This window comes from Glycine soja, chromosome 1, assembly GCF_004193775.1.
Source record: "Glycine soja cultivar W05 chromosome 1, ASM419377v2, whole genome shotgun sequence".
NCBI classification, from domain to species: Eukaryota; Viridiplantae; Streptophyta; class Magnoliopsida; order Fabales; family Fabaceae; genus Glycine; species Glycine soja.
Window position 1 is genome coordinate 43,940,718 of NC_041002.1, and position 20,474 is coordinate 43,961,191.

The window sequence follows — 20,474 nt, forward strand, 5'->3', positions numbered from 1 at the left end:
AATTAAGCATTGCATCATAACAAGAGTGCACTATCAGAGTGATATGACATGGAGACCAAGTGTAAGCAACGGTTACTTATAAAAATAAAAAATAACAAATAAAGTGGGTACCAACGATAATAAAATGCTCTTCGTGCTTGACATATCTCTTTCAAGAAGAAAGGAAAAGTAATTAAATTCATCTCTCTGTGTTTCATATTTATATTTGTTTAAAGTAGGTTACAAGATGAAAATGTATGAAATGAGACGTAGCTTTTTGTGCTATGGTCAAAGTGTTGTAAAATTATAAGCTTGAGGGAAAAACACAATTACAGTAATATCATTGAATCAAGTGAAAAACAGAAGCATCATCATTTCATCAGATGAAGAACTTGTTTAACAAATATTGAAAGCATACATTATTTCTCCAGTTAAAAAAGAATACAAGGTGTAAAATAAATCCTCACTCGTATATATACATAAACTCAATGAACAAATAAATAAAGAATAAATCATATATCCTTTCTCAAGTAGTTCAAGTAAATAAAGTAATTTCCCTTCCTACACACTCTCAAAATCAACCCTTTACTCAGTTGTTTGGACCTTAGCTCCATCATCATCCCCTGCAGCTAAGTCTGGTTTAATCTCCTCCAATTGCTGCAGAACTTGCTGAACTTCAGGCCTAGCAGCTGGAGAAGGATCCACACAATGCAATGCTAACTTCAATGTGTTAAGCAATTCATCCCCTATGGCTGGTGCATCCCTCATGAGCTCCAAATCAAACACTTCATTAGTCCACTCTTCCTTAACTATGGATGCCACCCATTGTGGCAAGTCCATGCCATTGGTTGGCTCCCCAGGCGGTTTACCGGTCAAGAGCTCCAACATGATGACACCGAGGCTGTACACATCAGTCTTTGTGGAAGGCTTCTTGGTCTTTGAAAGCTCTGGTGCATTGTAGCCGAGACTTCCTGCAGTAGCGATGATGTTGGTGTTGGCAGAAGTTGTCATCAGCCTTGAGAGGCCAAAGTCTGTTATGTGGGCTTCTGTTTGCTCATCCAATAGTATGTTGCTTGATGTAAGGTTCCCGTGTACAATGTTCTCTTGGTTGTGGAGGTAGCTCAAGCCGCGAGTAACTCCGATGGCTATCTTCATCCTTGTTGGCCATTCAATAACAATTTCAGGCCCGCGAGCTGCATATGTTGTTAGATATATCATATATCAGAATCAGAAACATTGACACAACAAATTAAGAGATTAAATCTTAACTAATAAGATACTCTAAATACAGTTTAGTAATTACCATGAGGAATGATGTTTTATATTAGATATATCGCATATCAGTATCTAAGCAATGAAACAACATATTCTAATTATTGTTTAGTACTTATCGTCATGAGCATGTATTAGATGTATCACATAGCAGTACCATAAGCAATGACACAACAAATGAAGAGATTATATCTTAACTCATAAGATACACTCATGACAGTATAGTAAACTTACCATGAAGGAATGATGCTTTATATTGGAAACAGAACGTATTAGATATATCACATATCATTATCAGAAGCAATGAAACAATATATTCTAATTAATGTTTAGTACTCATCATCATGAAGGAATGATGCATATGCTAGATATATCGCATATCAGAAGCAATGGCACAATAAATTAAAGGATTGAATCTTAACTCGTAAGATACTCTAATTACAGTATAGTACCTACCATGAAAGAATGATGCTATTGCTATATATTATACATAGCATCAATTAGATATACCACATATCAGTATCAAAAGCAATGAAAACATATGCATATACTAGATATATCACATATAAGTACTAGAAGCAATGGCACAACAAATTAATAAAAGATTAAATCTTAACTCTTAAAGTGATCTAATTACTGTTTTAGCACTTACCATGAAGGAATGATGCTAGGCTTCCTTTGGTCATGTAATCAAACACAAGAAGCTTCTCTCCTTTTGGTCCTAAATAGTAGGCTCTAAGTGCCAAGAGATTTGGGTGTCTGATTTTGCCAAGTGCAGCAACCTCAGTTTCAAACTCCTTCTGCCCTTTAGTAGTCTTTTCCCTCAACCTCTTCACAGCAACTTGGTTACCATCTTCCAGTGTCGCTTTGTATGCTGTCCCAAATGCACTTTTTCCCATTATCTCCGCAGTTGCACACAAAAGATCATCAGCAGTAAACACAAAAGGCCCATCAAAGTGAACTAGTTTCCCACCAGCTTCACCTCCTGATTCAACTTCGCCAGCTGAGGCACCTTTCTCAACACCCCTGGCAGATGCTGCAGCCTTAGCAGTCTTGCTACTCTTTCTGCTTGAAGCAGCTCTTCTCCTGATCAAACAACACAGCAAGAAGCAGCACAGTACTAACAGAACCAACAGGAGAATACCTGCCACTATGAGGATTATGTCCTTGGTGCTTAGTTTGTGGTGATGCGGCTTGGAAGGAGCATGTGGTGATTGAGTTGGAAGGTTATGAGGAGGGGGTGAAGAGCATGGTTTTGAAGTGATGAATCCACATAGCTCAAGATTCCCAACAAATGAGCTAGCATTGAACCTTTTGGAAAGTAGAGATGGAACAGCACCAGATAGGTTGTTGTAGGAGACATTGAATGAACTGAGATTTGTAAGTTTGGTAAGGGAATCTGGGATTTCTCCAACTAATTTGTTCTCAGATAAATCAATTTGGCTAATGCTTGAAATGTTCCCAATTGTTGTTGGGATTTGGCCATCAAGCTTATTGTTCTTCAGGTTAAGCACAGAAAGGTTGTGCAACCTGTCCAAAGAATCGGGAATATGGCTTGCAAGTTGATTGCTCTCTAGATTCAATGAAACAAGAGAAGAGAGGTTAGAGAAGCTAGCAGGAAGGCTGCCATTGATGACATTGTTTGATAGATCAAGAATTTGAAGCCTGGAAAGTGCACCTAGCTCACTTGGAATAGCCCCTACAATTTTGTTATGACTCAAGGAAACATTTTCAAGAAAAGCTAGCTTCCCTAGAGAAACTGGGATAGTTCCAGAAAAAAGATTGTGATCAAGGGTCAAAACTTGAAGCTGAGAGGCTTTCTTCTTTCCAGTTCCACCCCAAGAATCTGGGATAGAACCGGAGAGATTGTTGTGCTGAAGTGCAAGAATGGTTAGAGAAGGAGACATAGTGAGACTACTAGGAATGGATCCAGAAAGTGAGTTGAAGCTCAAATTGATCCTGAATATCCTAGTGGATCTTGCTAAACTAGAAGGGATTTTACCACTGAGGGAATTGTTGCTAATATCAAGAGACTGAAGCATTGGACAGTTTCCAAGGGAAGGAGGGATAGAACCTGAAAGCTTGTTGTTGAAGAGATAAACTCCTCTAAGGTTAGGAAGCAAACCAAGTGTCAAAGGAACTGGACCACCAAGAGCATTGTCATGGAGACTGAGCTTCCTAAGAGACTGAAGTTGGCTAATTTTCTCTGAAATTCTCCCACCTAACCCTCTCCAAGGAAGCTGAATTGCAATAACCTCACCATTCACACACTTGATTCCAGCCCAGCCTCCTGAACAAGCACCTACACCACTGTCATTCCAGCTTTTCAGCACCCCTTTGAAGTCAATAAGCTCATTCTTAATAACCCTAAGGGCTTGAAAATCAGCCTGAGTCACAACCACCCCATCCCACAAGTGGCCTGAAACATGCTGAATGGTGGAAGTGGAAGCCAAAAGAAACAGAAAAAAGGGTAAGCAAATGAAACCACCGCTACCACTTTTTTCATTGCTCCGGCATTTCCTCCTCCTATCACCACCACCATTTGAAGCAAAAGAGAGGCTATGCTGAAAAGGGTCTGTGTGGAAACCTTTGACATGATGATGACAAGTGTTGTTGTGTCCCATGAAAGTGGTAAGTAAGTGGGACTTGGAACAAACAATGGCAAAGCAAAAGAAAGAAAAGAAAGTAAGACACAAACAGGTTCCACTTGCACACTCTCTTTTTTGGTTTCTCACTTCTCAAACTCAGATACTCAGATGATAGTGGTAGTATAGTACAATGAAGAACAAAGGGAAGGATCTAAATAACACAAGAAGGAAAGTAGAGAGTGAAAAGAGAAGGACATGTGACTGAAGAAAGTTGTTGTCGGTGGGGTTTAAGGTTTGTTGTAGAATGAGTCAAATGTTGCAAATTTCTTAATGATCCTAACGGCTAGTTTTATTTGTTCATAGTCTAAATTATTATCATAACTGCTGCATAACGTATTAACGTTGTTGTTGGGTTGGGACATTATAATAGAAGACCGAGCAGAGATGGGGTTGCGTTTCGTCCCTCCAACGGCTACATTGCATTGGATTTGGTTTTTTTTTGGATGCTTATGTATTCTTATGGGCCCCACTCTTTGCCACGTTCTGCTGGCTCAATGTGACTGGTCATCATGAATATTATTATAGTATAATAAAATTTGCATCGGTCATAGAAGACAAAATTTTAATTACCCGAATTAGCCTTGAATAAGGGTGTTGTAAGATTTTTTTTACCCATCGAAAATGAAATCATTATTAGAATTCACAATAACTTATGTATTGTTCTCAACTGAGCTAAATTCCAGTGTTGCAAAGATTGATTTTGCAAAATTTATTTTTGATTAAAATTATATTTAAATCCATGTGATTTATATTTATATTTTTTATTAAATTAATAGTAAAATTTGGTATATACTTTTTTGTCTAAATTACTCGGTTGATCTCTAAACTATTTTAAAAAATTTCAAATAGATCTTTAAACTAAAAATAAATAAATGGATTCTTAAAACAAAAAAGTAGCTCTTGGAATTAGTTTTTAGCATCCTGAAAATACTAGAAATGACCATATATGATAGTTTTAAGAAACTTGAGGACGCAATTAAAAACACTTACATGATCAAAGATCAATTGAAAAAAATAATTTAAGGACTTAATTTAAAAATTAGTTCGAAAACCAATTGACTAATCTAACCAATATTTTTAATACAACATTCTAAAATTATTTAAAGTCAAAAATCAAATTATATGAAATCAAACATATCAACGTTTATTTTCGCGAGGCTTTGAATAATCTGTGCATCCAAACAAACAAACAAACAAAACTTGTGATGCACTTCATTGGGGCAAAATTGGCAATTCGTGAGGCTTTCATTTTCTTCCTTTGCATTGTCATTATTGTTTGGTCATAATAAAGAAGAGGCTTTTATAGGCATCTTTCTTGTGTTGGGTTGAGGCATCGGGTGCAATATTGTACTGGGCGTAGGGACATCAATGCGACACGGATTGTCCACCTCATGCCTTCATAATTTTATTGTGTTGTGAATTAGAATGCATTATTAGCTTGAAAAAACGGAGCACAAAACAAAAGAGGAGTTGTGAATTGTATTACATTGGAGGGGAAAATAATATTCGGATTTTCACAGCCATAACGAGACTCTGGTGAATAATGGCCCCATTGTGTTTCAAGTTTCAACAAATTTTTTGTTATGTTTTGGACACAACATGGGGAAGAAGTGAACTCGAAGAAATTGGAAAATTAGAGGGTTAATTGGGGATTAATTAAGGATTAAGGCATTGTACGTGTTCAACTTTTTGAACGACAAACAACATTTTGAAATGTCAAAAGCATGATAGTGATCATATTTATAGCTTCAACGTTACATTACAATTTTTAATTATATTCATTTTTTGAAAATTCTAATCATTTTAAGTATATTACTGGCAATCTCTTAAGAAAAAAAATCTAGAAGGAGAAATTGTCTAATTTCAGTATTCTTTGTAAGCTTCATAAAAAAAAGGTAATGATATTTAAATTAACTTATTGATGAAAAATTTAGGAAAAAAATTGTCAATCTTAATCATTTATAACAAATTAAAATAAGTTTCACTTAATACATCTCTTAAAAAAAAAGTGTGAACTAGCTTGTAGTCTAAGAGGATAACTATGTTCTATTATGCTATTCAGCTAGAAAATTTTCCGAATTCTCCATGCAAGAATAAGATTATAGGAACAGTTTTCTCTATTATTTATATCTTTTATTTCCCTCTTTTCACTTATTACAAAAAATACTTATACGTTATCACGATTCACATGACAACGTCTATAAAATCATGTAAGTATTTCTGTAATGGGAAATGTGGACATCATAAAAATCATAAATAAACAAAAAGATTTAAATTAATTTTGCTCTCCTGTCTTTTAAAATTTATAATTTTAATTTTCTTATTTTAAAATAGATAATTTGGTTCTTATATTTTAAAATATCTACAATTTTAATCTCCTAATTTAAAACAAAAATATTTGATCCTTAGTTAACATTGATTATTAAGACATTAATGTTGATTATGATATTTGTTAAATAAATAATTTCATGTTACATCACTCAATTTGGGTAACATCGTTAATATTTCAAATTTGATGGAAGACCAAAATTACATTTAACCTTAAACAAAATTATAAAAGTTGAAAAGGAAAAAAAGAAATATATTGATATGAATTTAAAAAAATTTTAAAATTTATTCAAGTTAAACTGAGATTTAAATTTTAAATTTTATATGAAATTATTTGGAGCTTTGCGAATACCCAGATAATATATAGATAATAGCATCTAGGTTTGTTATGGCGGAGAGATTCTATTGGTTTTTAATTTTTTTTACCGATCCAGACGAAGGAAACTATACACAGAAGCAACAAAAATGAGATGTAGATTCTGAATTTGGATTTTATATGTAGTCATTGAGATAATTATTTATATATTGTCCCTTTTATCATTTTTTTCATATGTAGTTCTTTTAATCAGAATCCAGTTTCTATATATGGAAGAGAACAATCTCAACTAGGTTGACACCAAAGTCATCAACAACTAAATACAACACACTCCACTAGGTTAAGGATCAAAGAAAAAAAAATAATGATCATGAGAGACAAACGACCAAAATTCATGTACAATCATTTGAATCAAAAGCAAGAAATAACATATATTTATATATTTCTAAAAAATTCTTTCCAATTAAAAAAATATGGAAAAAAATCCCACCAAATTAAATCATTAGTAATAACACCATGAGCAAACAAGTTTATCTGCACATAAATTACCCTTGAATAGATGTGAAAAATAAAGAAGAGATAGAATTACATTAAATAAATTCATGATAGATAAGTTACACACACAATCACCACCCATATAAAAAAATAAAAGACAATAGTTAAATTATTGAAATTAATAGCTTATAAAAAAATAGTGAAATTAATTAAAAAAAAACATAACAAATTAGATTAAAAAATCAGAAAATTTGAATTGGAAAGTCTATAGGAGGAAGAAAGAACGAAACATTCAATAAAAAACACTCCATTGAATTGCGAAGGAATAGAGGTCAAAAAATACAAGTAAATTTTTGTAGAATATTTTACCAAAAAAACAAACAAACGATAATATTCTGTGTAAAAATGAGATTTTAAAGGCTATATGTTAGTAACATCATTATAGCGCGCTAAAAGTCGTTATTTTAGTTGTTATGACTGTCATCTTAACCGATTAAGAAGTTAGATTTAAGTAAAATTAATCACTTTGATTTACCCTTTTTATGTAAATTGTAAGTAAAAAACAATAGAAACTAGAATAAAGTACAATAATAATAAATCCAAGAATATTTACTTTTATAATCTTTATTATGTTTTATTTCTGTTAAATTTTCAATAAAAAAAACTCAGATTATAACCATGGTTGAAAACCACAAAACGTTGTTTTAATCATTTTGAACCAGAATTATTAGTCTTTGAAAAATCACAACAATAAAATATTAAATCAGTTCATTATATTCTACAATAAATCAATTTGTCCGTACATTACGCAGAGTCTACTACTAATTACATTTACAATTAAAAACCATAAAAAATTACCATTCATTGTATTTTACAATAAATCAGTTTATCCGTGCATTACATGATTCTAATACTACTTACAATTACAATTAAAAACCATGCAAAAAGGAAGACTTATACGTAATACAGTGAGGAAGTTGGCATGTGGTTTTGGTGAAGGAGTAAAAATACTTTTTAACCAAGTGAATACACGTTGGAATTTTAAATTCGAATTGACTAGTTTGGCCATGCTGTGGCCATTTGGAAATGACAATTATGTCACCACAAAAAATGCTTTCTGATGTTGGTTGTTAAGGATTTTTCCAGCGCAAAGGGTATTTTGGTTGTTGGGTTTTACTGTGTGGCAAAGAGAATAGACAAAGTCAGTCGGCAAGGCAACAGGGGTTTGGTTCGCGCGTGTTGCTACATTGTTTCTCGACACTGCGTTCAACATCACCAACACCGTGAAACACTGAAACCACAAACTTCAAATCATATACATTTAAAACGCAGCTGTTTCATTAACCACACACTTCCAATCATATAATTAAACGCATATGTTGCATAAAACTACTACGCAACACAACTTCTCAAATTATATTTAATGCATAATTTCCTTATCATTACAGATAAACAATAATAGTAATATCAATATTGAATGCGAACCCACCATCCATAACTGTTACGAACATGCCTTTACTACCTTTTCGCAGAATGATTTTTTCTTTTTAATTACCAGGGTCAAACATGACATTTACTACATTATAACATAAAGGACATTCCTGTAAATAGCAAGGTTAAAAATAACACTTACCAAGGTCAAATAAATCATTAATAGCTCAGCATTCAGGTTTCCTCAACCGTCCAAATTTTTTATCATAAATCCAACGGATCTAAAACATCACATCTACACCTGAACCATTTGTTAACAAATGGAACATAACTTTTAATGATTTTTCTTCACGTGAATCACATAGTTGATGCTTCACCGTAGAATTTTCCTGCAAAAAGATGTTATTTTGAACATTATAGCTGTTATTATGGTCGATCACTACTATTAGAAACTCATTTACTATTTGTATCCCAATGATGTTCCCGGCAAAAAAAAAAAAAACCGTTATTTTAGCCTTACAACCACTATTCAAAACCGTGAAATGCTGTTATTTTGGCAATCAGTTCATTATTTACCCATCTCTAGGGTGCTCATAATAACTATTATAAACTGAATTTGTAGTTAACTGAATTAAACTAACTTAAAATAACTAAACTTATTTTTTATTCTATTTTAAAAAATTTAACTATTATTAAAAACAGTTCAGTGCATTTTAATTTTTCTTTTTTAAAATAACAATTAAATGGTAACTTAACACTCTAACTTAAGTGTTCACATAACTGTCTGAGGCAGTGAGGCGCGACATAGTGATGCACTCTCACTCAACGACGTAGTGACACACTCTCACAAAACGATGTAATGAGACATGTTTTTCTTTCACTCTGACTCAACCTTTGCCGCTCAAGGTTCACGCTCACCCTTGTTTCACACTCTGGCTCAAGCTTCTCTTCTCGGTTTATGGGTTAATAATTTGATTCATTTTTACGGGTGTTGTAAGAAGATTGTGAATGCGAGGAAGGTGTTCAATGAAATGCCTGAGAGAACTGTTGTTTCTTGGAACTCGATTATGACTGCTTGTGTTGAGAGTCTTTCACTGGGTGATGAGATTGGGTATTTTTTTAGGATGTGGGGTTGTGGGTTTGAGCCTGATGAAACTTCCATGATTGTGTTGTTGCTCTTTGCTTGTGTTCTTCAAGCTCCATCCATTTATATTTCTTTTTTATTATTTACTAATACTATATATGTTATAGCTATTATATTGCTATTACTTGCAGTTGGATTCAATGACTTAGTTCTGATCTCTTATGGTTATCATAATGGTAGAGATACAATGTATTTGTCCTAGAAACTTCGATTATATTACTCTCTGAATTTTAATTGTTTCTTTTTTAGATTAGATGTTTACTTGGTTAGTCATTGGTTGCTTAGATACAATTTTATTATTTACGTACCTTAGTCATTAGATCAATTACTGTTGACACTTTTGGACAAGCATGGAAAACAAGGAACTTATTACTTTGGAGAGTTATCATATATCAGTTTGTCATTTATACCAATATATTGCTAGTTAGATGGTATATTATATATTTGTTTATATTATATATTTGATTTAAGATTTGTGGCTAAAGCAAGGTTTTTCCTAATGTTTTAGATATTGTTGTGTGTGGTGTGTGAATTTTTTATACCTATGTGTATACCATTTTCCTAATTATTGCTTTTAACTTGTTCTTCCTTCTTTTTTCCAATGTAGTGGTTTTTCCTTGACCCCTTTTGGTCTTTCTGTAGAAGACTCTTTTGTTGTTCAATATTACTAGGATTAGTCTTTAAGTTTGATTTAAACAATGGCATGCAAGCTTACTATGTTTTCAAGTATAAACTTCACTTTTATTGAGTGGTAGATGTTGTGGAATTTAGAAAAGCATAGTTTGCTATTATTGGTTTCTCTCTGTCCTTATTCTTGCTTTTCTTATAGTTGAAATCGGATGGATTCTTCATTATCAGAGACAACAAGACATTCAATTGCTAATACCTCATATGCCTCTACCACTAAAGCACCATTACCACGTCATTCAAAAGCATCATCAGAGCATAAAACTCGATCAGTAGCATGGGACCATTTTAAAGAAGATTCCAGTGAAGACTATAAGGCATCATGCAACTATTGTGGTACCTTAATTAAGTTTAAAGGGTGGACCAACTGCTATGAAGAATCATTTATTAAGATGCCCTGATAATCCAAATAAAGGACAAAAAGTGAAAAGATCAAATGTTTCCTTTTGACAAATTGTAGAGGGGCAAGTGGGTGGTGGTGTTCACTCTTCACCAAGTTGTTTTAAATTTGACCAAGAGTTGTGCCGAAAAGAACTTGTGAAGATGTTTGTGTTTTCCGAGCTTCCAAGTTTCTATTTGTCTTGCAACCATGATTTAGTGCCCCATCACGTGCTACATTAACATGTGACATTTTTAGACTCTTTGATGAAGAGAAAGAAAAGTTGAAGAAATTTATTTCCAAGCACTGCGAGAAGGTTTGCTTACCATGAATACATGGACATCAATCTAGAACTTCACTTACATGAGTTTGACTGCTCACTTCATTGATAATAATTGGAAGTTACAAAAGAAAATTTTGAACTTTTGTCAAATCATAGGACATTCTAGAGAGAATATGACAAAAAATTTTGAAATATGCTAGAATGAATAGGAGTGGAATCATGTCTTTAGTGTAGTTGTGGACAATGTTTCATCTAATGACCTCGAGATTCAACACTTAAAAAAAAGGTTCATTTTTTGGTACAATGTACTTTTGGAGGGGGATTATATCCATATGCGATGTTGTGCACATATTTTGTGCTTGATTGTGAAGCATGGTTTGAAACATGTAAAATAATTTGTTTTAAGAATCCATGCTACATTCAAGTATATCAGATCTTCACCATCTAGATTGGCTAAATTCAAGGGTTGTGTTGAACAAGAGAAAATTCTCTACAAGGGCCTCGTTCACCTAGACGTGAAAACTAGGTGGAAGACAACTATCAAGTATCAAAACACATTTGGCAGGCTTGAAATGGAAGACAAAAAGTATATTGATGATTGTTAACTCCTTAGCAAGTGTACCAATTCGTCTAAGTAGTACTTTAAAACGATAAGACTGAGTGTCCAGTCCACAAGGACTTTGACTGTACTCAGAGTTTATATATATCCAATTTTAAGCAATTAATGAATTGAATTGCAATATGTGACATTAAATGTAAATTTGACGTAAAATTAACTATAAGGCTAGCATGCACAAGGGCGAGAAAACAAATACTTGGAACAGTGAAGTGATAGTTGATGCAGAATTACGGGCATGTTGGGGGCTCAACCTACCAGAACTATTCTTAATGCAACGTTAATGATTTTTCTCTATTCCATATTATTTCAATTATCACCTACATTTACTTGCATACTCTAGCCATGATTCCTCACATGAAAGAGCCTAACTTACCTAATTTCTCCACTAATCCCTTAAGAGATGAATTAGACAAATTGCGTTATGAACAGAGATGCATAAAATAGGCTAAATAACACCATTCTATCGCTAGAGATGGATTGTTTAGATGTTCTTTTTCATTTCTTAAGAGATAAACATTTTCCAATGCCTAAACCCTATAACATTACATGAGCATGGGTGATCAAGCCACAAACATGATAATAAGCACAGAAAAGAAACAATAATACTGAAATAACATTAAATAGATAGTTAGAATAATTACATTAAGAGTGTTTGGTTGCTAAGCTCCCAACAATGGGTGGTTTAGCCTCTCATTGTCATGAGAGGCTTACAAATACAAAAAAAGGTAAAGGTAATGGAAGAGAATGGAGGAAAATGGAGAAGAAAGGAAATGAGAAGCTCCAAATTAGTGGGTCTCTCTCTAATGGATTTGCCCTAGCCTTGGGTGCTCAATGGATGGAATGGTCCTCTGTTCCCTCTTCTTCTTTCTTTTAAAACACAGCACAGTCATGTTTTTCGACATTGATTGTGCGCTAAGCGAGGTTACACGCTGAGCGCGGCACAAAAAGTCCAACTGGATAAGTGACCACACGTTGAGTGCGCACCATGCACTAAGCGCGCATGCACGTGACAACTGGCTTCCTATGTGACTTCTGGCGCTAAGCAAGGCTATTGTGTTGAGTGCTTTTCACTTGCTGAGTGCGACTCTCTAATTCCTTAACTCTTTTCCATGCCTTATGTTGTGTCTCTACAAAAAGTATACCACCAAAAATGCAATAAATTTATTATTTTTAGCACCTACTAGGTAAAAAAAAATCAAAAGATGTTAAATTCCTAATGTTTAACACAAAAAGAAGCAATAAAAGAGAGGGAAATTAGATGATTGTTGTGTGATTTAATTACACAATTTATGTATACATAACAATTATCATCTCATTCAATGCAATCACACACACACAATATGGATCACTAAGGACTTTATTAAGCTTGTAATGTGGTCGGGTTAACAAAGAAATCATGATTTTGCTCAAATTCAAACAATTAGGTTCTAGGAGAGCATTCACCTATTCCCTATTTACCTAACAAACACTTTTTCACAACCACCAACCTTATTGAATTGCTACACAGTTGCTTTCAACTCTTATTTCTCAATTTTTTTATTTTTAACAAAACTTGAAACATAATACCAAAAAATGTAGTTCTGGTTTTCTGTGTGTTGTTATTTATATCCCTGCAACAAAATTACCCAATACACTCCCCGAAATTTGGGACAAATTTGTCTTGATCCATAATAATGCTCTCTTATAACCTAAGACAGGGTGCACAACAACAACATTTGCATTCAGCTAACTTTCAATGACAAATTCATTCACATTTAGGCTTAAAAGGGTATAAGGGATTCATTCATTCACTAGCAACATGGTAGCTATTTGGCTAAGTGGATGAAATTAAAAATAAACAACAGGGCCTTGATCATATCCACATCATGTATGCATTCAAGTAGTCAAGGAATCATGCAAAATCATGAAATTAAAATCAGTCGTTCTCTTACAATCAAGGTTCACACAACTCACCCAGTAATACGAAACATTTAGTTTTTCATCCATAATTTTCTGTCATGCAAACTAACCACTTCACTTACACGCATTTAATTCACACTCCATCCCTCACAACCACGCTTGCTCACTCGAAAATCAGAAATTCGAAAACAATATTCATCAATACGTAATTCATCTCAATCATACAGTCGATTCCACCAAACCAAAACGTAAAATGTCTATCATGCAAAGAAGTAAATTAAAACTACTGAATAATTGAAAATAAATGAAAATTAAACTACTATCATAAATGCAGGAAAATGAAGATAAGTCCTGATCAAAGATGACCTCAATCTCGAGTTGGCGCCATGGGTCCCAAGCTCCCTGAGCAACTATGACATCTGCAATATAATCATCATCATCACCGTTCTTTGTAGCATCATCATCACCGGCTAGTCCTGCGTCAGTTCCAGCTCCAGAGGCGTCACCCCTCCCCCCCCCCCCCCCCCCCCGACAGAGGAAAAATGGTCCCCAGGCCAAGCTACACGCTCCAAGAAAGCCTCTAGCGACATGACTAGCTGATGGAGGGAGAGCTGATGAAGGCTCAACATGAGAAGATATTGGCCCTGGTGAAGACTGCATCATAGGAATGAGTTGGTCAGGAGGAGTGGAGAAAAGGGAAGGCGGAATGGAGACCGAAGGAGGAACTACTGGCAAAGCATCTGGAGTGGCCCGAGTCGTAGCCTTTTGTGGCCCTGAAAAAACAATGGAAGGATCTGTTGGATTCCAATAGTTCTTCTTGATATAAGTTAGGTTAATAATGGTGCTCGACGACTAAAAAGTCAGGGTGTTTGAAATGACCCCTTTGGTGTCCCAGAGGGTTGTGATCAAAGCAGGGGAGCCCAACCTAGAAGAGTTGGACTGGGCAATTTGAGTGATCTGGGAGAATATCATGCTACCCAAGTCCATGTCCATCTTCATAACAAACCCATAAATCAATCGGGAGCAGTCCATGTTCAGATCTAAGGTGTGGGAGGTAGGAACCAAGTTGAAATAGGACAAGACACTCCATGTTTGAGCGAGAGTGGTCAAGTCCTTCCACAAAATCTTTCATAGAGCCCCTTCGGCATTCAATATTATAAACTGGCCACCCGGCATACACAGCTTCCTCGTAATGGTTTGATGGTTGGGGTAGGTGTGAAGAAACTGGGAAAAATTGGTCAGCCACTCCCCCTCCGAAATGATGATCGGCGTCTCCAGGAAGGCGTTCAACATCTGGGCGTCAAACCAAATGTGCTTCCCTCGGATTTTACACTGCTTTGGGGAGCCGCCATCGGGATCGTATATGTTAGCATAAAACTCCTTCACCAGTGCAACATCAATATGCTTATCTGGAAATCTAGTGAGTCGTCGGTGCCACTACCTTCACTCCAACTCCTCAAGGAATTCATCATACTGAGTATAAGCGAGCTCCATGTTCCTCTCCAGAAGAGTGTTTCAGAGATGAACGTTGTCCTGATAGCGATGCTAGGCGACCTCAGAGACAAATCTGGTGGAGTCCCATGCGGGCTCCGCCCTTTGTGGCTGACTGGTACCAACTCTGTGCTTCTTTGAGGCCATCTGCAAAAAAAAAAAAAAAGACATAAACAGGACTGGTAAGACAAGGATAAACAGTAAATTGTACAGGTAGAAAGGTAAAAAAAAAAAGAACAAAAAATGTTTGGGCGTTAAGCCGCCATCTGGGCGCTTAGTGCCACTCTAGCAAAAAAATAGGTTGGGCTTAGCGTGAGGTTGCGCGCTTAGCCCAATTAGCGCAAAAGAATAGACAAAGAGTGTTTTAGGCTTAGCACGACCTACTCGCTAAGCCCAATGCAAAATGTAACATCAACAAAATAACTTGGGCTTAGCGCGAGGAGGCGTGCTTAGCCTAATTACGAGATAGAGAAGGTTTTGGGCGTGGCGCTAGGTTGTGCACTAAGCTCCATTGTGAGATAGAGGGGGATTTGGGCTTAGCATGAGTATGTGTGCTAAGCCCAGACAAAACATAACAACAGGTCCAGGGAGGTGGCGGCTTAGCGCGAGGGTGCGCGCTTAGCCCCCCAATGATGTAGCATTTATTGATGGATGGCTTAGCGTGTGGAGTACGCTAAGCCCGTGCACAAGCATACAAAAAGGACACTTGGGCTTAGCGCGTAGCTGGCGTTAAGCCCATGCACAAGAAGATGAGATGACACAATGGCTTAGTGTGTGGTTGGCACTAAGCTCATACTCTGGCATACAAAAAGACATCGAGGCTTAGCATGTAGCTAGCGCTAAGCCCGTGCATGGGAGACAAAAGGACATTGGGGCTTAGCACGAGGATGGCGCTAAGCCTCATGCACAAGAAAACAAAAAGCCACACAGTAAGTTAAACGTCATGTGGGCTTAGCATGCAACTACCGCTAAGCCCAAGTACAAAAAAAAAATAAAAATCAAGATGCTCGCTTAGTGCGCACACGCGCTTAGTGAGACACAGAATCTGAGAAATTCCCAGTTCTGTGAACTAATGAAGAACATTGAACTACGAAGGGTGAAACCCAGAATGCATGAACTCGTTAAGCACGTGACGTCGACTTAGTGAGTTCATCAGAAATTTTTGTAGAACTCAACAAAAACCCAGAAAGCATGAACTCGCTAAGTGTGCACTGCCCGCTTATCGAGTTCGTCACAAATTGCCAGAAATGCATACAAACCCCAGAAACTCATGAACTCGCTAAGCCCCAAGGTGCAAGCTTAGCGAGTTCATAAAATAAAAGAAATTCTAGAACATGGATAACATGAGCAACAACCAACGAAAATAATAACAAGTAGATGGAAACCACACAAACAAGCAACGAATGGAACAAAATGCGTAATGCGCAACTCAAAGAAAAAAAATGCAAACAAAATGCATAATGCACAAAACTAAAAAAAGAAAAATGACTGAAAATAAAAAAAGAGGGTTTAAGAAGTGAGATAGAGATAATGAAAAAGGGAAAATGGCATAAAGGGAGAAATTAGGGGGTTGGGTGGAGTTATGTAAAGTAGAGCAGTTTTTGAAACTGCCTCTAGTTATGACCTACGGTGCTTAGCGCGAGCATCGCACTTAGTGTGTGGCCTGACAGTTACAGGTACGCTTATGGTCCCCGTACTTAGTGATCTTGCCTCACTTAGCGCACCAAGGACGACGTCCTTTGGTTTTCCCCTCAAATTTTATTTTGATTTTCATATATATATATATATATATATATATATATATATATATATATATATTTGAACAAAACTTGCGCTTAGAGCAAGTGTGCTCGCTAAGCCCAATTCGTGAAGTTTCCAACTCGAGAGGATTTTGGGCTTAGCGCCACTAGTCCGACTTAGTGAGATTTGCAGGTGAAATTTGACCTGCAACTTTCGCTTAACGAGCAATTGCACGCTTAGTGAGCTTAGGTGGCTCCCTTAGCCTGTGATGACGCGCTTAGCCAATTAATTGATGGAAGTTCCAAAGGTGTAGAGTGGCTTAGTGCCTTAGCAACGCTTAGTGTACTGGTGTATGCACGCTTAACGTGCCCAAATCACGAATGCTACAAATAGAGAGGAATTTGTGCTTAGCGCGTTAGGTGCACTAAGCCCAATTCGAAATAGTTCTAGATAGAGAGGTTTTTGGGCTTAGCACGATTGTTTGCTCTTAGCAAGAATTGTGATGTGCTTAGCGAGCTATCTTGTGCTAAGCCTAATTTGAAATTTTGCAAAACAGAGAGGTTTTTGGGCTTAGCGCGATTCAGGGGCGAAACGCTACTGTCGCAATAAGACACGCGCGTTGTTGCGCGCTAAGCGCATGATGACATTTTTCAAGCATACAATCAACACTTTTACACCAACAACTTAACCAATTCTAATCATGCAGAACATTCCTAGTATTATGCCAATCACATTATAGCAACAGCAAACTCGCACCATTATTGAACTTACAGCACGACTAACATAACTCAAGATCCACATACACAAGAATTAAAAAGCAAACATCAAAGCACTCGAATTAGCATAAGAGAAAAGAAAAGAAAGGTTAGAAATCATGGGTTGTCTCCCAGTAAGTGCTTCTTTAACGTCACTAGCTTGACGTAAAACACCTCATGGGTCATGGAGGTGGATGATGGTGGTCAATCTCTCAATATTGTCACCATTGTAGATCTTTAACCTTTAGCCGTTCACAATCCAGCTCCACTATGGGTTAGTAGATGAAGGATCCATCAGCTCAATTGCTCCACAAGGCTTCACATCTTTGATTGTGAAAGGGCCAGACCACTTCGACTTGATTTTTCCAGGAAAAAGCTTAAGTCAGGAGTTAAACAGTAGCACCTACTATTTGGGCTGGAAGTTCCTCTTCATCAGTTTCCGATCATGGCAAACCTTCATCTTCTGCTTATAAATCTTCGAGGACTCATAGGCATTGAGCCTCATTTCCTTTAACTCCAGAAGTTGCAATCATTTTTCCCCGAATAAAAAGATTCATCAAAATTGAGGAATTTGAGAGCCCAGTAAACCTTGTTCTCCATGTCCACCAGCAGATGACATGCTTTCTCATAGACCATCTAAAATGGGGATAAGCCAATTGGAGTCTTAAAAGTAGTTCTATAAGCCCATAGGGCGTCATCCAATTTCACAACCTAATCCTTCCTTGAGGATGCAACAATCTTCTCCAAAATCTTCTTTAGTTCTTTGTTGGATACCCATGCCTGGCCATTTGTCTGGGATGATAAAGGGAGGCAACCTTAGGCTTGACATTGTAATGCCCTAACACCTTATATAGTTGTGCATTATAGAAATGTGAACCACCACCACTGATAAGAACCCTGAGACTCCAAAGCGGGAGAAGATGTTTCTCTTTAGGAATTTGATGACAGTCTTGACATCATTCTTCTGAGCAGCCACAACTTCCACCCACTTTGATACATAATCCACAACCACCAAGATATACTCGTTACTGTATGAAGATGGGAGATGGCCTACAAAGTCAATGCCCAAGAGTCAAATACTTCCACTTCAAGTATGTTTTGCAAGGGCATTTCATTCCTCCGAGAAATACCCACAGTCTACTGACATTGATCACAATGAAGCACGTGCTCATGGGTGTCCTTGAAAGTGGAAGGCCAAAAGAATCCAGACTGTAACACCTTTGCAGAAGTCTGATCCCTACTATAATGTCCTCCATATGGAGAATTGTGAAAATACCACAATATACTCTTGGCTTCCTCTTTTGTAACACACATTCTCAGCAAATTATCCACTCCAAGTTTGAAGAAACGTGGATTATCCCAGACAAAAAAATGTGCATCACGGGGAAAATTCTTTCGCATATGCCAATTGAGATCATCTGGAATGATTCCAACTGCTTGTAGTTAGCGATGTCCGCAAACCAAGGCCTTTCACCCACAGACAATAGGGTTTCGTCAGGAAATTCATCCAGAATCTTTTTTTCATCTAGAGTGACTTCTTCATTAACCAACCTAGATAGGTGATCAACCACCAAATTCTCCAAGCTCTTCTTGTCTTTGATTACGACATCAAATTCTTGGAGCACTAGTACCCATCTAATCAACCTTGGCTTAGAATCAACCTTTGTTAGAAGGTGTTTGATTGCCGCATGATCGATAAAAATAATGACCTTGGAGCCAACCAAGTATGACCTGAGCTTCTCCAATGTATATACAAATGCCAATAACTCTTTTTTAGTGGTTGCATAGTTCAACTGTGCATCATTTAGGACCTTGCTAGCATAATAAATTGAAGGGAATACATTATTCTTTTGTTGTCCTAGAACTGCACCAATTGCATAGTCACTGGCGTCACACAGTAACTCAAACTCTTGGCTCCAATTAAGGGCCACCATCACGGGAGCAGACACAAGCCTTTCCTTCAGAGTCTGAAAAGCTGGCAGGCACTCTTCATCAGTTTTAAACACAACGTCCTTGTTCAAAAAATTGCTCAATGGCTTGGCAATTTTGGAGAAATCTTTAATGAACCATCGATAGAAACCAGCATGGCCAAGGAAACTCCGGATGCCCTTCACATTAACTGGTGGAGGTAGCTTCTCAATAACATCAATTTTTGCCATGTCTACTTCAGTCCCTCTAGCTGATATCTTATTTCCCAAAACTATCCCTTCTTGAACCATGAAATGACATTTCTCCCAGTTTAGCACTAGATTAGTCTCTACACATCGTCATAGCACCAATTCCAGATTGGTTAGGCAACAGTTGAAGGAGGGATCGAAGACTGAAAAATTATCTACGAACACTCAATGCATTTTTCTACCATATCAACAAAAATAGCTAGCATGCATCTCTAAAAGGTGGCAAGGAAATGACATCCTTCTGTAAGCAAAGACACCAAAAGGGCATGTAAAAGCAATTTTTTCTTGGTCCTTAGGGTCCACTGCTATCTAATTATACTTCAAATAGCCATCCAAGAAACAATAAAAAGCTTGTCCAGCTGGCCACTCCAACATCTAGTCCATGAATGAGGGAGTATGGATATGAAATATTGGCCGCTTGAACTTCTGGTCGTGCTTTACTGGTGAAATATTATGGTGTAGAGGAGCTAGAGTAGTCCTCTAGAGTCACTCTCGGTGGCGATCATCTGCCATTTTCATATCAAGACCAGTTTCAATAATTCGATTAAAACCACCAAAAAGGATATTTGAGAAAGTCTACGTTTTTTCCCGGGATCAAAATAAGCAACTTTCTCTAACTCGGGCAAATACAAAATCTCCATTCCACTTCCAATACGATACCTAAAGTCAACACTATACCAAGCTACAAATTTAACCAATGAATAAACGGATACAAATCAGACATGAACTAGAAGATAGAGCTTGTAAACCTCAAATCTAACTCAACAACAATACGCATTATGACATATCAAACCTTGCTCCTGCATATTCAACACAAGTGCAGAAATTATG

At 36.6% G+C, this 20,474-nt stretch overlaps 1 protein-coding gene across 1 annotated transcript; it reads right to left on the bottom strand.

Annotated features, from left to right (window-relative positions):
* Positions 1 to 322: 322 nt before the first annotated feature.
* LOC114416527 (probably inactive leucine-rich repeat receptor-like protein kinase IMK2) lies at positions 323 to 4,216 on the bottom strand. Its single transcript, XM_028381427.1, has 2 exons — positions 1,904 to 4,216; positions 323 to 1,172 (listed from the first exon to the last, which is right to left on the bottom strand). The coding sequence occupies exons 1-2, from the start codon at positions 3,873 to 3,875 to the stop codon at positions 565 to 567; spliced, it is 2,580 nt and encodes an 859-aa protein (XP_028237228.1). The 5' UTR covers positions 3,876 to 4,216; the 3' UTR covers positions 323 to 564.
* Positions 4,217 to 20,474: the final 16,258 nt, after the last annotated feature.

Excerpts from the sequence above, each read along its gene's own strand:
- LOC114416527 (XM_028381427.1), bottom strand. The coding sequence starts at position 3,875 with ATGGGACACAACAACACTTGTCATCATCATGTCAAAGGTTTCCACACA. Across the intron at positions 1,173-1,903 it reads CCTAGCATCATTCCTTCATG|CTCGCGGGCCTGAAATTGTT; the intron begins GTAAGTGCTAAA and ends CAACATATGCAG.